Here is a 17,303-nt window from a genome sequence, read left to right on the forward strand (position 1 = left end):
GCTCTAGATCTAAACCCTGTGCAACTCCATTCTCCAGAGCAGTCCTGCATGGAAGAAGCTGGATGCACATTTCCTTCCTTCAAATAAAAACTGATATACGCATTAGATAGGTAAGTAAGAGCATGCATACATCAGATACACTAAGAGAGCACAAAAATGAGCAGATATTCACTTTAGAAGATATATAACCAAGCTTCCATGCTATCAAGCAGTACTAAAAGTCTGCAGATGTCTGCGCACAAAACCTCTCCTCCTTTCCCTTGCCATGAGCTCAGTTGCATGGGGCTCTGAAGACTCGAATCAGCTATGGGAAAAGCACAGCTGCAACATATTTGTCTGGGGGGTTCAGGACAGGCAGGGTTTGCTGGAAACACCTGAGCATCAAGGAGGGAGCTGCCCATGGCCTGGAAGACAGCTCTTGTAAATGGTGGAAAAAGATGAAGCAGGGACAACACAATTCACAGCCTGCACGGCGCATCGGGGCAGGGCGAGCAGGAAGAGAGATTGTGAAATTATCACCCCAGGGAGCAGCTGCAAGCTGTTTTTTCACAGGATTCACAGATAAGTTACTGCTTTTAGTCCTCCCCGTTGTGTATGTTGGTAAAAGCAAAGGCAGCTCCTACCCCCGGATTCCTCTTTATGTCAGGAAATGACAGTCTTTCCATCACTTACATATGGTTTGCTCTCCCTACAGCAAGGAGGACATGGCATACAGACATGTGCAGCACGGGGCACGTGCACAAATACCCACCACACTGCAGCCATGAGTCTGCTCTGCTCTTCAGCAACGGTAAGAGACAGATTTTCCAAACAGGGGAAAATCCTCCTCCCCAGATTGGATGCACCATCTCTAGCCAGGGTCCTTCTGCCTTGGGTGTCTCAAGAAGACAAAGTAAACTACAAAAGATAGCCTGAGATACTTTGGAAAAAATATTGTGTAGATATGGAAAGAGACCAAAATATTTTTTCTTTAAGTGGGAAACTTTCTTGTCAATCTCACAAGTAGTTTTGCTTACCAGCAAAAATTCTGTCTGTCTTTTCCACTTGGCAGCAGCAGGCAGCACCTTGCAATGAATAATACATGTTCAGCTGGAAAACAGGTGACAGAGCAATCGCTCCCTGGGAATGGGGCTGAGGTTCTAAGCACATCCTCAGCATTCAAAAGCTTTTTGGATGGATGGGACACTAACTCCACTTCCAGTGTTGCTGAGCAACTGAGTTTGATGGCAGGAATCATTTAAAAAGACAAGCAGTCAATTCAGGAGATCAGTTTAAGTTCAGACAGGAAGGGAAGAATGCGAATGAAAAGCTGCATTATTTGACTAAGAAACCTTGGTTTATCATTCTGCAGATTCCTCCCTCTGAAGCAAAAAATAAAGCTCCTTAGACTTAATAAAATCTATTTATAAGCTTTTAATGCTATCACAGCCCTTTCATTGCAGGAACAGTTCATTCTGCCACTGCAGGGAAGAAGCACACATGCACTTCAGGCACTTGCTGTCTTGCAGAATGGCCAAAAGCAAACACCAAGCTCCGTGACTGCAGCTGTCCCCGAAGGGTGTGTATAGCAGATTAGAACTAGGACACTGTAATAAACCCAAATCAGCCAAACAAAAACACCCACTCAGCCCATCACAAACACACTAAACCCAGAACTTTTTAGATCAGAAAACTCATGATTTTGGTTAAGGCTTTAATAACGAAGGAAGCACTGTAAGGGAGTTAGGTGCCATTTAAATGCATCAAAACAAGGCTTCTCAGAGACACCCCCTTCAGCCTAGACGTTCTGTAAATCAATCAATATCGACACATTAAAAAAAAATGACTTGTTACAAAACGTAAGTTTGGGCTGCATGCGTCACCAAGCAAAAAAATGCTCTCAGCAACAAGCTTGATGCCTTTCATCCCATTTTTCGGTTTGCTCTCTCCTGTGAGCTGTTTTTGGCCTTGTGTGGGATGGGTTTATGCTGCAAGTTATGCAAGGAATGGCAAATTCCTAAAGACATAGAAAAGCTGATCTGTATCAAATCTGAGAGACAGGACAATCAACAATAGTAGGTCTGGATTTTGAAGGTAACATCACCCACATGCACTCACAGGTGATCTTGACAAGACTGTTAATGGTTGTTTTCAGGTTAGCTCAGCGGTGAAGCACTTTGCTTACTTGTGTGGTGGTCAAGCTCTCCAGCCAGCAGTGGCAGCCCAACAACAAACAGCGGGAAGGCAGCCAGGTAACAGCACCCATCTTCCTCTCCAGCCCTCCTTTTCCAATGCAGGCACTGTTTTAGCTGCAAATAAGCAGGAAGGAAGCGACCCATCTGGCACACACTGCCCGTGTCCTTGTACTTGTACAGCAGAGAGCTTCAGTGAATATGCCATACCCAACTAGGTGGCTTTTTGTAATGCAGCTGTGTATTCACAGCACCAGCACTGAGAAGAGAAACCATGGATCAGACAAAATGCCTTTTTCCTCCTGACCCTGAATAGGGAAACTGAGAGGAACTGAAAGACCAGGGCTACTCAGAGCATACAGATCTCCCTCTGTTATTGCAGCTCCCTTTTGGCTTTTGTCCTACACTATTGCTGGCAAAACACACCATTCTAGGACGAGGGGGGAAAGAAAGAGCAGGCTATTTGCAAACTGCAGTGAGGCTCAGCCAAAGCTTGACGCACAGCCCTTACTGTTGCAGACAGCTCAGTAAATATTCAAACCTAATGGAGGATTGTTGGGGGAAACTAAATAGACAAGGGTTTTCTATTATTCGGAAACAAGGAAAATATGGTTTGGAGACAGACAATAGCATGAAAGCAGGGGCCATGTTCAGATGATAAATACATGTGATCTTTCTGGGAAAAAAACCTTCAGTTTCTGCTGGAGACAATACATCCAGCCACTTCATTTCAATACTTGCAAGACCTGGTCCTGAAAGAACCTGACACACAACAAACTTTTGTTTATGTATTGACTGAGAAATATTGAATTTTCCTTCATCAGCATCCCCTGGGAAGGCAGCAGGAGTTACTGGTGTGAACTGAGAGGATATGCATAGCTACAGCAGTGCCCTAGGAGTTGGGCGAGTTTTTTATCCTCCTATCTGCAGCCTTTAGGCAAAGGTAGGACAGGAGCAGGTAAGAAAAAAAAAACCCCATCCCCTGCCAGTGCTGATCTTCAGCACCACATAGGAATTGCTGTGCCTGACTCCATACATCAGTTTATAACATCCTGCCTTACTGCACAAACAACTGGGCCAGCTTCCCTGCCCTCAGCCATGTTCATCTTTCTCCCCCAGAGGTCACTGGGAGAAGGAAAGAAATATCCTTTCCAAACCATCACTAGGCAGAAACCTGCTGAGATTGTGAAGGCAATGTGGGGAGAGGAGGTCAGTCCTCAGCACAACACTGGAAAGCAGCTTTCCTGACAAAGCAGCTTTTCCGATCAGGGCAGCTCCTCAGCTGAGTATGCAGGCACTCACCTGTATTCATAGTGGTGGGACAGGAAACCAGAAGAGGGTTGGATGTCTGCCTGTAGGATGGTTTTGACTGGAGACCGAAATGGTGTTTCGGAGTTGAGTGAACAAAAAGTGCTGAAGTCGTGTGTTCCCAGCAGGAACCGTGCTGCATCCTGCATGGCAGGCACATTGAGGTGGCTGAAATTAAACAGGCAGTGCCAAAAGGAAAGGAGCATTAGGTGGGACCAAGTACATTATGTGGGTCAAATTCCAATTAGTTGATGAGAGGCTTAAACTGAGCATGTAGATACAACATGGCAGCATTGTGGAAGGTGGAGTTTTTCCTGTAATGGCCCAAACCACAAACCAAGATGCCAAATGACCTGAGGTCTGAAGGTGCTCAGAGCCCCAGGCTAGGTGAGGGGTTGGCAGGCACAGGTTTTTTCACAAAGCTTTATCCTGCTGTGCTGCTTAATATGGTTGAATTCAAAATAACTTTATGCAAATTGTTGGCTAGAGTGGAGGAAAAGAGAAACAAAATCCTTCGCAGTACCTTGTAAACTCAAAAAGGTGTCACCAGGTAAGAAAATATCAAACACTATGAGGGTTTTCCAACCTTAGTTTTTTCTATGTGAGAAACTCCAGTGTTCTTGAATGTTTATTTATCTCAGCACAACCGTGACTGAAGAGCAATAACTAATTTCATTTTGGGCTTTGTTTGTTATTTCCTTACCCACTGTTTATCACGTCTTAAATGTTTTTTAATGGCACTGAATTTGTTTTTCATCCTTTCTTTACGCAAGCACTAATTTGTTAAGACCCAATGGCTGCTCTAAGAATACACATGAATGCTGAGCTAGAAACACTAGTTTGCTACCGTAGGGTTGCTCAGAATCATGGGCTCTCACTTATTATTCAACCATACAAGACAGAGGACGAGAGTGAAGATTTACATGCAGCCATCACCAGAAACAGGATGAGATAAAAGGAAAAATTGCCAGCCTTCATTGTTGGCTGCCTTCTTCGTGTGGTCACACCTAAAGCTGTGACATCTGCCATGTGATGCATTTCTGCCTGTCTGCATCGTATCAGAGCGCTGTCCCTTCAGCCAGCTGTCAGAATGGGTTTGCTGTATGAACTGGCAAGGTTATCTGAGGAAATGCTCGTTGCTTCCATGCAGGGCACACAGAGTTGTTCGTGGATGTGGCCCAGAGCCATCGAGTACTTCAGCATGTTAACAACAGCTACAGCTGACTGTACAATTAAGAAGAACTGTAAGTCTCAGGCCTCACTGAATGTGACTCAGTGCAGCTGCGGCGATTTCAATATTTCCAATATGACCTTGGAATCTGGTTTCACATGTGGAAATTACCCCTTCCTCACCTCCCCCAAATACCAAGTCCTCGCAGAGCTGCGCAGGGAGGGTGTATGGAAGACACTCACCCCCCAGTGGGAGCCCAGCACAGATCCCTCTCGAACACCGGTACTTGGGAATGGTGGGTGCAGCCCATCAACAGCCGATAAATGTAGGTTCTTGACAGCGCAGAGAAGCGTGCATGGAAATTGTTGGTCACTCGATAGGCACTCAAAATGCTGTTATGACAGAAGAGAATGAGAGAGACAGAAACGCCACGCACTAATTCAAAAACTTCTGCTGGTGTCCATATAGGTGGGATTAAAACATGCAGCGGATTCTTTCAGAAACTGCATTTACGCTGTGTTCTAAGCCCACACACTTCCTAGCAATCTCACTGTTGGAACTCTTAGCATCCTGAACCAAACTTCCAGCCAATAATCAACTTTGGCTGCCATCAGCTTTTTTCTTCTGCTTCAGCTAAACGCTGCGTTCTGGTTCCTGCTCTCAGGGATGGCACCATTCAAGAGCCTGCAGGATTCCCACACACAGCCGGGTGCGGAAGGCACACGTGTACGTGCACGTTCGTTGAAATATTCATGTGAATGTACAAATATGAATCACTTGAGGGAAAGTTTTGCAAAAAACAAATAAGCAAGACAATGTTTGAGGTTTCCTGAGATCCTCAGGATGAAATGTATCTCACATATGGAGAGTATTATGCTGTGCTAGCTCATGACCCACTTTTCAGTGGCTGTTGCAAATGTCAAGTGTGTTTTTCACAAGAAACTCTTACCAATTCTTTTGTGGTATCCCTACTATGCTGGGAGAACAGAGAAAATAGCAATTATTCCTCCTCTTACCAAAGCAGCTGTAGAAATAATTCCCATTGGACTTTTCATCCACTACCTTCTTTAGTAGGAAAACCAAAAGGAGAGGGCTGGTTTCCTTTGAGCCCTGTAAGAAAACATTTTCTCGCCTATGGCTCTCACCCAGACATGCTCACGGCCAAGGTAACATTTTTTCAAAGATCTAACTGTCTTAACGCACAGCCATAAAGGGACTTTCTACAGGGAATTTGACAGGCACACAAATACTTACTCTGTCCCTGCTCTAGGCTCGCCAACAAGAAACTAATTATTGCAGCATCATTCCCAAGTTGATGAGTTCTTCCAGACTATTCACTTGGCTCACAACTGCCCTAATGCAGCTGTGAAACACTGACTCAAAGGACAGAGTGTGTTTGTGCCTGCCTTCAAAGGCATACTGACCGTACCCAGAGCCCTCAAGTCTGCGGGACAGCATCAACTGAGCTGGAAGAGATGCAACGTGGATGATAAAACCAGATGTCCCAACCACAACAACCATCAAAAAGGGCTTTCAGTGCACTGTTTTCATGGTGATTTTTGCAAGTTTTGTCACCTTGTATGTTAGGCAACAGAAAACAGCTGTCTTCCTGTTTTGCTTGTCAAACTTGTCACAAAGGCAGGTCAGTGGCACTGCTTTTACTGGCAATTGATGCAGTTCTAATAGATAAACTGAGAAGAAGAGCCATGAAATCCAGCAGCTTTAATGAGCCTGTAAGAGAGGTCTCATAGCCTGGGCCTTCTTATTTTTCCTCACACTCACGAATCACTTTCTAAATCACGCAACTACCTGCAAACACTAAAATACAATCAGACATCCTAAGGTTTCCTATCCATTTCACCTTAGCCTTGCTGCATCCACAAGAAAGGCTGCCATCACTCTGTGTATAGATAGACAGGACTTAGCACTAAAAACCATTTGTGAATTACTCTCTTACAAGAATAAGCCCAAACCCTCTTGCAGAGCTGTGGCCCCAGATAAGAGCAGGAAGGACTTCCCAACGACAGATACCTGCATACCCAAAGCAGCTCTCCATGCTCACTCTTAAAGGCAGCTACGCAGCTCATTGTAGCAGATGGAAATAGTTGAAAGTAGGTCACTTCCCTCCCACCTCCCCCCACAACCTCCAAGACTTTGCCGCAGCAATGACAATAAAGGAGCATCCCACCTAGACTGCTTCTGTCTGGATACAGCAGAACAGGGACCCCACATTTCACACGTGCAGACGATGGCTTTGGGGAATGGCTATGCCCAGTCATCTTCCACTGACACTGGGCAGTTAACTCAAGAAGCAGCTTGCTAGGCTGCTGAACGCCCCTACTGCCTTCTATAAGCAACAGGGAAGAAATGCCTTGTGTTCCTAAGCCAGTGCCACCATTGCCATCAAACAGGGGCAGCTCAGTAGACAGAAGGAGGCTGCAAAGGTTGGCAGAGGAGAAACAAACTTCTCTCAGGCAAGGGAGAAAACAGAGCTTCCCTGTATTTCTGCACATCCCCAGGGCATTACGACTGATTTGAAGATGCCAGCAGCAGTTTTTACTGGATTTTATTTTCCCTTAGTCCAGAGTTCTGGCTTGTCATCATCCTGCTGGGAGCACGCAGCAAAGAGGCTCTGTCTCAGAAGTATCTTCTCTCTGCAGACACTGCTTTAGAGGATGCCTCTCATTAGAAGGTAGTTTTCCTTCTGCCATGTGCCCCTCTGGTTTTGGAGCTTTGTAAATGGAGGAGGAGGGATCCAAAGCAGCCAAAAAAATTGATACCATTTGGGACCGAGTAATAGATAAAGCTATTTATTTGCTTTTAAAAGGTTGGTGCTGCAGGGAGTTTTGTCAGCCTAAGTGCCCCTGGCTCACACTTCTTCACTGCACAGGCTGAGACCACAGAAAAAGAAATTAAAGCTGAGCCACAGGCCTCTGCAAAGATTTGCAATAACAAGCCCAGAAGACTGCTTCACTGCTATAAACTCCCATCAGAAATGCAAACTACATCCTCCAGGCCTGCAGTGGAGTTTGAACCTAGGACCTCCAGCGTCTTCTAAACACGGTAATATAATTAAGTATTCCACTGATTTTCCTCTGTCTACATGTCTCCACAAGCATTTCATCTCCCTTGAGCTTCTCTTGTTAACACTTAAGTGATTTTTATTAAATAACCATCCTTTTATAACCTCCAACAGAGCGATTCTTTCAGAAAAGCCCGTTTACATTCGCATGATTCTTCACTGCAGACATCCTTTCTTACCTCTCCTGGTAGATGCAATTGCTACCTTGGGCTCTTTCTAGCTGGGAATCTCTTTCCAGCATTTATTCCACCAGTTCTTCAAACATTCTACATTTCAGGCCTTGTTAACATCCCAATTTTTACAAGACTGCTGGTAAATAGAGACTCAGAGCATTCTTCAGCTTTTTGACAGAGTGTAACCTTCAGAAGAGTTTGAAGGAAAAAAAGCCCAAAAGACATCTAATTAGGAACACCAATGTATTAAATATGAAGGTGTCCTCCAGAAGTACATCTTCCTCTCTCCACTGGCAACAGAAGGTGAAAGCCAATTTGCAGGAGGTGGGATGAATCCCAGCTCTGTCTTGTTGCCACCCAGAGAGCTTTTATGGTGAACTTACCAAACTGAAACCAGAAATAGCAGGCACGAATCTACTGCACTACTCTATCCCTACTTACGTGATAGCAATGTCCTCCTCAAGTTACCCCATCTGCAGAACACACTCTGATCTTTGCGGATAAGATCCTTTCAAAAATGCTTTGCAAATGTAAAAATTCTTAGAAGAGACCCATCATGTGGCAAAGCTACGAAGAAGATCATTATTGCTAATGATACAGCCAGCCAGTTTGGAATCTGGTCTCCCTTTCAAACTCTTATCAACAATGAGTTCTCACAAAGATCTCTCTCTCCATCACCCCCTGCTTGCAACCACATGAAAGTGCTGGGTTTTCTATCCAGCATTAGGAGAGAATTCTTGGCAAAGTAATATTTAGTTGGCTGCTGATCCATTTAGACTCATGCCTGTCACCAAGCTCCTTAATGGAAAGCAGCTGAGCCATTTGTAAAAGGTTCAGACCAAAGGAGGAGGGAGAGGTAGAGCTGACTGCATCCTGGTAAACTCAAAGTGTCTAATGATGAAGACTGTTTTGGATTCTACCAGAAGAAACCACCTCCTGCTACGTACCTGACAGGTGCTGTCATCCTGCTGTTGCAAGAGGTCATGGTTAGAAGGAAAACTAGCCAACAAGATGACTTGCATTAGTGAAGAGTAACACCTACATCTAGAGACATATTCCTGCTCCCTTTCCTTGTGCAGTTTTCCTCCTAACATTTCTCCCTCCTAAGTCTTATTTAGCCAGCCCAGGCTTCAGTAATGGAAATGCTGCTGCTGTGTGCCCATGGTCAGGCACGCAGCTAAGGCCAGTGAGCAGCCTCACAGCAGCACAGAGCACATCACAGCTTCTGCCAACTCACGGTCTCTCTTCACTTTACACAGCATCTGGGACCTGCATGAAGGACCTCCTGGGAGAAAAGAAATGTCACCATTCAGATCTCCCTCCTCAGCCACCAAACTATTTGGATGCCTGCACCTCTACAGCTGGGTTCACTGTTCCCCAGGCCATGGAGAACTGGAGTCTGCCCTTGCAAAATGAAGGGCAGATGCAAGCATGATGTCAGCCCTCAAATCCCAGGCCTTGCTGTGTCGGCATTTGGGTCAGGCCCTGTTTCACAAAGAGGAGATTAGAAAATAAAGCAGACTGGGTGAAGTGGGAAGGGGGAGGGTGCTTCATAGTCAGGCTGCTATTCTTACAAAAATCCCTTCATTGGGTGGGGAGGGATTTTCTTTTTTGTCCCGGGTTCTTGCTCTGGCATGAGGAATTTGCCTCCATAATCTTCCTTTATGCTCATGCCACCAGACTGCAGTAACGTGAAACAGAGCAACTGGGTCCTCTGAGTAATTACCAGTTGGCATCTTGCACCAAAGTTCTGTTGCTCACCCAAACACTTCCTACAAATCAGCCATCTTCTTGTACAACACATTGAAGTGCTTTGGCACGCTGCTTGTTAGGGTACTGCCCAGAGAGTCACATCTTACTGCAACAAACGCTGCGCAGACATGGACAGTCTGCACCTTCAACTGCTTTTAGTTCACACAAAGACCAAGTAACACAAGAAAGAGTAGAGAGCAGCTCTCTCTAGTCATTCACAACTGTACAGGATAAGAAGGTCTGTTTATCTATCACACTGAGCAAAATCAATCCAACTTTGTTACAGCAATATTAAGCTGGAGCTCTTGATGCAGCTTCTCCGATCACGTCATGTGGTGGCCTTGGTCTAGCTGGGATGCTAAGAGTGGGCTCTGCTAACACTAACAGCAGTTTTATTTGCTTTTTCTTCATCTTCTTGCACAAAGACAATTCGGAATACTGCAGCCAAGCTTTTGTGAAGTGCTAGTTCAACCAGCAAAGAACATTTGGGGAATAAAGCATAGCTGAAAGTTGACATATCTGGCTCACGTGAAATTAGAGTCATCCTGGCAGGTTCAATCCTAACACAGTGACTCCAGTCTCACAAGATTTTGTGTTTTATTGGTACCAGCATAGATAATCTGCTAACAACAGTGGAGTAGGTCTGGTCTTTAATGTGCAAGGAGTCTGGTAGTAGCAGAGAAACCCATGTGCATGGTGTGCATGGGAGTGGTTTGCCAGGGCATAAAACGGGGCAAAAATATCTCCTGGGAGTGAAGATGGGAGATCATTGCTACGTTTTCCCCCCCTTCTCTAACAAGAACAGAATACAGGATTTTGACTTGCCACCAACTCACCGGATTGGCTCAGGCTTCAAGTGGTGATTCAGACAACCAATGAGCACTCTCTCTTGAAAAGCTGGCTTCCCTGGTGCCCTCTGGATGTCAAGGTGAGCGGAGTTGCAGAGCGCATGGACACCGCTGTCTGTCCGGCTGGAGATGTGGAACTTGATGGGAACAACAGGTTTTAGGTTCTGTGCTGCCTTCTGCAATCCAACAGGAGACAGAACCATGAACAGGAGACTCAGAGCTACCTAGGAAACAATGCCCTCCTCCTTGCTAACCACATCATGCCTCCTTACTGTTCCCAGAGAAGCAATAGGGAGTTTTACTGTGAGCTGCAGAGATGGATGGAGATGGACCTGTTGACTTCTGCTAGTACTACTTGGCTTCTCACCTTGTGTCCCAGGATCACGTTAAAGAGAACATCCAATATGCCACGTGAGCTTCCTTACGTATAAAACAAAGTGAAAAATATTTACCTCCCTGTGCTTTGCTTTATATAATTGGGCAGAATTAAAGAGAACAGACAATCACTCATTTCAATTCAGATACAACTCCTGCACCTGACTGCTAAGAACTGCATTCAAGCTGCATCAGCTTGATAACAGCAGCACAGTGCATGCTCTTAGAGAGCTCCAGAACTCAGGCTTTAAAGGGACAGAAGCAGCATACAGGGATGTCAGAGTGATGTTACAGCTAAGAGGCCTGATGGAGCTCAGGCTGCAGCCTTCTGTTCCACTGCTGGCCAAAATGGTGTAAAGTACTGCAGCTTATTGCTGCTGGCAGAATTTCTTTTCCATCCACAACAGGAGCAAGGCTACAGAGGGCAATGTGCTTCCATCAGCTGTTCAGAGCAGAGGAGGAGTCGGGGGACCAGATGAGAAGTAGCACAGCACTGATGTAATGCATTTATTGGTCCCACTGAGAAACAGAAACAGATCAGAGAACCAAGGCATAGCTCTAATAAAACACAGCAGTGGAGGAGCTGATGCTGAGCCATCCCAGCAGGTATAAATAACCACAGAGAGGGAGAAAGATGCTAACGGAGATAATTAGATGCTATATATTTAAGGGTTTCAGATCAGTCCACATTTAGCAAAGCCAGAGTGGACTTTGGTAAGGGGCAAACTCCACTTGGGGTTTTAGTAACTTACTGGAGCAATGTTAAAACCACAGTGGGTCTTCCATACAGTAAGGTTTAAAAGTAGGTTACTGCACCTGCAAAATGCTGTTTTTGTCTTTGTGAGGACAGGCTTTTAGATAAAAAAATCCAGTGTAACTTATTATGGCATATGAATGAAGCATATCTGAACTACTGGAAAAAAAAAAAAAAGCAGAAAACTAGATGAATGACTGGAAATTTCCTTTTCTCTCTCATCTTCCCTCCTGAGTGGTGAACCCAGCAGTGGTCTTTATTACATTTCAATTTGGTACCAAGAGTCAATAAAGCTTGAATTGCTGACTCACAAATGCCTTCCAGATTCCTACAACTTGAGCAGACAGGATTCTGGGCTCTCAGAAACATATCATTATAAAGCACAGGGAGGCAAATAAAAATGTAACTGAGCTGCAGGGGAAGGCTTGGGAAACAGAACAGAAATGACCCTAGACTTTTCCCCTTCCTAATCCTTCTATTTGGAGTTCACATATGGTTACAATTAACAATAAAAATCTTTATTTATCGCCCTTAAGCAGAGAGAAGCAGACAGAAATTAAGTAAGTTCTATGCAGCAGACCATGTCTTGTGCCTCAACACTTTGTCTTTAAGCAGAAGCTGTGTTTTAACAGAAAAACTTCTGCAAAGATATGTTTGTGTTTTGCAGATTCCTCTCTTCCCCTGGCCTCGCCTCCCCCTCCTTTCTTGCCAGGCACAAAACAGCCAGTGTGAGCACAGCGGAGTGGAACAGAGGGAGAGAAGGCAAGAGAGAACATCCTCTTTTCTTGTTATGGAGAAGTTGGAGAAGTTTGGATGCAGCGCTCCTGTGGATCTCCACACTGCATCGTTTCACACGCTGCATCTGAACAAAGCTGGATAACAGGAACACTGAAAAGTTTGGGTCTCTTGTCTGCCGAAAGGGTTAAACCTTTTTGGAGAGCAGACTGGAGAGGAAGAGAGGGTCGAAGGCTCCAAGGCAAACCTGATTGTTTCACTGCTCAAGCCACTGAATCCACAGAAGTAAAGGAGCAAATGACAGGTCCACCAACATTGTATTTTCACAGCTGCCTATCTCCAGCACGCTTACCTCCCAGGCACAGCTCTCTGGAGACATATTTATGCTGGGCATGCAAGGAGAAATGTAATCACATTAAACAACAAATCTCAGTCTGTGGATGCTGAAACCTTCGTCTGGGGGCTCTCCCCCCAGCCCAGCAGGCATGCAGTTGATAATAGAGTCCACTACCAACTGCTGCCTCCATTTAAATATTTAAATTAAATATTCCATTTAAAGCCTACCCTAATTAATCTCCTTGCAGAATTTCTGAACTGCTGAACTTCTTCACAGGCAATTCACGAATGACCCCTTCACCTACGCGTATGTCTCATATCTGCACCATCCAGATGGCCTTTGAGCCTATAGACATCTGTTACCTTCCTCCACTGGTTCCTATATACCCTAATCCATTAATATAACCCATGCTGATCTGCAAAAAAGATGCATTATTTACATTTAGTAATTGCTTGAATGGCAATCTGCCTTTTCAGAGGAAGGAATAAAAAAAAAGAGCTCCTACAACAAGGAGGCCTTTCATCCCAGCAGCTCCCAAGCTTTACTGCTGTTAATTCTGACCCTTACACTGTTGGGTATCATCTATGGATTCCAATGGGGAAAACTGAGGCAGAAGTGAAGAAATTTACCCATGGACACCCAGCTAAAAAGCAGCAGAGGAGATAAAGGAATCAAGGAGCTGTGTTCTCCTACGTCCTCAGAGTTCACAGGTCTCTGCTCCCTTCTTTAGGCCACACAGCATGCAACCGTTCTCCTTGGCAGGTTACAAACACTGGAACCTTGACACGTGCTAGAGGTGTCTCATTGAACCAGATCTCACTCATTTTCATGCCATCTTTAATTCTAGAGTCACAGTTGTTCTAGACAATCGTATTTCTGGAGCAGCAACCAGAATCCCTGGGTGTTCCTCTACACTTCTGATATTCTGCATACCAGGGATGCAGAGGAAAGTATTACTTGCATTTAGTAGATCTGTGCTGCTAACAGGTTTCATTCACTAAGCACTTCCATATTTTGAATCCCACTGAAGTTTCCATTGTTGTGTGCCAGAATGATATGAATCCACTTTCCAGATTGCTCTTATTACTGACAGCCTTGTTCCCTTTTCCCTCTGAACAAATGCTGGAGAGGCAAGATGAAGAACAGGCCTGCTAGCACGCACCGGCTATGTCTGGGAAGCAAAAATTCATCCACTTATCTCCCTGAAGTCTAAATAAAAAATGCTCAAGATGCTCAGCCACGAAAGACCCCTGCAGAGCATCTGGGAGCCACAGAAGGAACTTGTCAAGTCAGTTGTGGATGGATGTGTTCAAGAGGAAAACGTGCAGTAAGAGTATTTTGGAAAGGTATCTTTTGCTCTTCCACAGCAGCAGGATTGCTTATTGGTGTTGTCAGTAGAACAGATCTACAATGGCATTAGGTGCACAGACACAAGGGATTGCATTGCATTGCAGAGGTGCTGCACAATTCATAAAGTGCTGTGTTCTAATAAATAATAACATGCAAGCTTCTGGTTGCAAGTCATCGCAGCCTTGCTGACTCAATGGGCGTTATGTCAACTGAAACTAATTAAGAACCTAACTCATTCTCAGAGGAAGAGAGAAAAGTTGTACTGAAAACCAGGAAGAAAAAGCTGAGAAAGTGGCTTCTGCTGGAAGAGAGGGTTTCCAGAGCAACCTCCCAGGCCTCTGGAATTATTATCCAAACATGTGATGAAGGTAACAGCTCTCCAGGTCAATTTTCCCTTTGTTCCTCCTCGTTTTTTTTTTTTTTCCCCTGGAGGAGAGAAGCTGTACCAAAGCTGTCTTGCATAGCACAGAGTTTGTCTGTGTTCTCTTTCTCTGCCTTTTCCTTTCATGAGGAATAATATCTGGACGTAGCACAAAACTGCTGGCCAAAGCAGAGCTTCATGTTTGAAGATTAGTTTTGAACAGCATTCTTCAGCACAGTGGGAAACAACATGCTCAGGAGATGGTTCAAACCAAATATGAAAGGAAACTTAATTCTGTAGATCCTACCAGGCCTTGCATATGGTGTCTGTTAGCACGAGTAAGAGCTACTCACTTCAGCAAGAGGTGTTAGGCAGGAGATTCTCATTTACAGGAGGGATGTTTGTGGGAATTCAGACTGGAGCGTGGAGTCCTACAGCATGTACACGTCCCTCCTTGTTGGAAGGAGCCAAGTCACCAGTCTCAAACATCCCAGTCTGGGAAAGCAAGGTCTGGAATTCTGGCTCGGACTTGTTACTGGGCCAGCTGGGCTTCCAAGTGTTTCAAGACAAATAAATTGTCTCCAAGAAGGAAAAGTTTTGTCTGCAAAGCTTGCCCCCATCAAATACAAATTAAAGAGCTCCTTCAGATACCTGTGTTTGTCACGGAAATAACACAAGCTTCCATTTCTTCCAGGCAACTCCAGGACTCTGTTATGCAGCAGTACTGAGAACTACAGGACCGCTTGTGTCCTCTATGATGGACGTGGTGACACAGGGCTGCAGCCAGGCCTCCTGCTCAGCCACAGCTCAGCAGCTCTACCTTGTCACCTCGAGAGCTGCATGACATACTCACAAACCAGTTCATGACACTTCTCAGGACACCAGCTGTTGACACACAAAGTCTACACTTCACAGGTTATTTGCTTGCCTGTAACTGCAAACAAAACAGATGTCTGAACACACACAGAACGGAACGAGGATCTCGTTACAGATTTAATCTTGCTCTTCCCTTCGGTTGCCTTCCTGGCTTTGGAAACGAGTGTTATGAAGTTCAAGGCTGCACAGAAATGGAGGAAGGAAGATAAATTCCTACAAGCCCCAGAAGTTTTCTATTAAATTTGCTTTAAAACATCCCATGTGGTTCTAATAGATGCAGCCCTTCTCAGCAGTGCCCAGCATCAATACCACCACATGAAAGCAAAGCACATATCCCAGAACTGGCCAGCAAAATGCTGATACTGTGAAAAGACAACACCAAATACGTTTATCTTTTTCCTTTTCTTCATCTCTTTTTTTTCTTTTCTTTCCCTTTAATCGCCCATCCTACCCATTCCCTTGTTAAAACAAAGTTACTTGGATAATGCAAAACAACTGCTGGGCTCACCCAAAGTCCGGCGCCTGGGGCTGAGACACTGGATGGTTCAGAGGATTAGATAAATGAGATAGAAAGTCCTTTGGGGCTCTTCTTTCAAGATTTGCACAATATTTATACACTTTCTCCACAGTGGTCTCAGGCAAGAAGCCATGCAAATACATCCTGAAAACTCCTCTTCAAACCATAATTCATCACACTTTCCTTCTGCAGGCTGCGGATAAAGCAAGAATCATCACCCTCACTCAGTAAACACAGGCATGGCTGGAAATGTCTCGGCCGTGGCCAGAGCATTTGGGTGGGATATCTGAGCCCATTTCTTCCACCTGCCTACCAGCACCATTCCTAAAGCACGTAGGCACTCGGTAAGACACTTGTATACCGCTAAATAGTCGTATTTGAAACGATCAGCAGAAAAATAATGTTCATCCTCGATAATATCCATAGCTAACAGTGTGACCACAGAAGTTTTATTTTAATGACAATATGATTAGCAAAGACGTACCTCCAAATAATTCTGGACTCCAACCCCTGACTGGTCTGGGCTGGTTTGCATGACCCCACTGCAGAGGAAAGGAGATGCAACAGTCATTGATACGTATCAAGACTGCATTTTCTACCCTATGTCTATGTCTTGACACACAGCCCACCAGAAGTTACTGGGGGGGGCAATCATCAAACTGGTTGCTGCTGAGTGACCCGGACCTTTTCATACAACTTGCAGGGACACAACACTGGGAGAACAGACAGGAAAACAGCCGCAGCGGTGGCATGCAAGGAACAAAAATCATCTTTCCAATGCTGCTCTGTGTACCAGCCCTTCAGATGGACGCTGATGAGGCAGATTGCCCTGGACAAGAGTTTGCAGGTAAAGTTTTTTCATGCCCAATCTGAACTGCCAGCTGCAGGACCCTTTCTTGCAGGCCCCGTGGATGCGAAAGCTGCAAAGACCCAATTAGTGATGAGCTTCTTTCCCTGTTCCAGGAGTCAGAGCCATTCACAAACAGTGCAGGAGTGCTGAGGGATGTCCTGAGGCCAAACCCGGCCCACTTGCAACCACGCTGGATAATTGAGGCCAGCGCCCGCAAGGTAACAAACAGTACCCTGAAAAATAAGTGTGGTTTTTGGCATGTGATGGTATTATTCTGCAGAACCCTCATGTAGATAGGCACAGCGGGGGTGCACAAGTGCTCCCACAGTCTCTTTTTTATGTAAACAAGCAAGCCACCTATGTGGGATGTTTAAGGCCTGGGGAAAGCAGTACTGTGGAGCAGCTTGCCTCTATCTCCAGGGCAGTGCCAGCATCCGAGCATCTCAGAACGCAGGGAGCAGCCCTGCCAGCCCTCTAGCAAACCACCACTGCAGCAAATAATGCAATCAGCGGTGCTGCTAGCACCGGTCCGCCCTCCTCTCTGTGCTTTACTGTCTTCCCTTTGCCCATTTGCTGTGCTTCCTGGCCCAACCAACAGCAGAAAGCACCGCCCAGCTCCCTGCCCACGCTCAGCACGTGGCTT

The 17,303-nt window shown here is 45.3% G+C and overlaps 1 protein-coding gene and 1 long non-coding RNA gene across 2 annotated transcripts in view; one reads left to right on the plus strand and one right to left on the minus strand.

Annotated features, from left to right (window-relative positions):
- The window catches only part of LOC110408727, a 14,436-nt gene extending 10,972 nt beyond the window's left edge, over positions 1–3,464 (plus strand). Inside the window, exons 2-4 of the long non-coding RNA XR_002444515.1 lie at positions 695–790; positions 2,135–2,231; positions 2,996–3,464. This is a non-coding gene — a long non-coding RNA (uncharacterized LOC110408727). The remainder of the gene's footprint in view (positions 1–694; positions 791–2,134; positions 2,232–2,995) is intronic.
- PUSL1 (pseudouridylate synthase-like 1) overlaps positions 1–17,303 on the minus strand; it is a 24,016-nt gene that overhangs the window by 6,384 nt on the left and 329 nt on the right. Inside the window, exons 2-5 of the mRNA XM_021417745.1 lie at positions 16,295–16,352; positions 10,494–10,681; positions 4,893–5,042; positions 3,474–3,647 (exon numbers count right to left, since the gene is read on the minus strand). Coding sequence (XP_021273420.1) covers positions 3,474–3,647; positions 4,893–5,042; positions 10,494–10,681; positions 16,295–16,352 — 570 coding nt within the window. The remainder of the gene's footprint in view (positions 1–3,473; positions 3,648–4,892; positions 5,043–10,493; positions 10,682–16,294; positions 16,353–17,303) is intronic.

Source organism: Numida meleagris, chromosome 20, assembly GCF_002078875.1.
Source record: "Numida meleagris isolate 19003 breed g44 Domestic line chromosome 20, NumMel1.0, whole genome shotgun sequence".
In the NCBI taxonomy this organism is placed as follows: Eukaryota; Metazoa; Chordata; class Aves; order Galliformes; family Numididae; genus Numida; species Numida meleagris.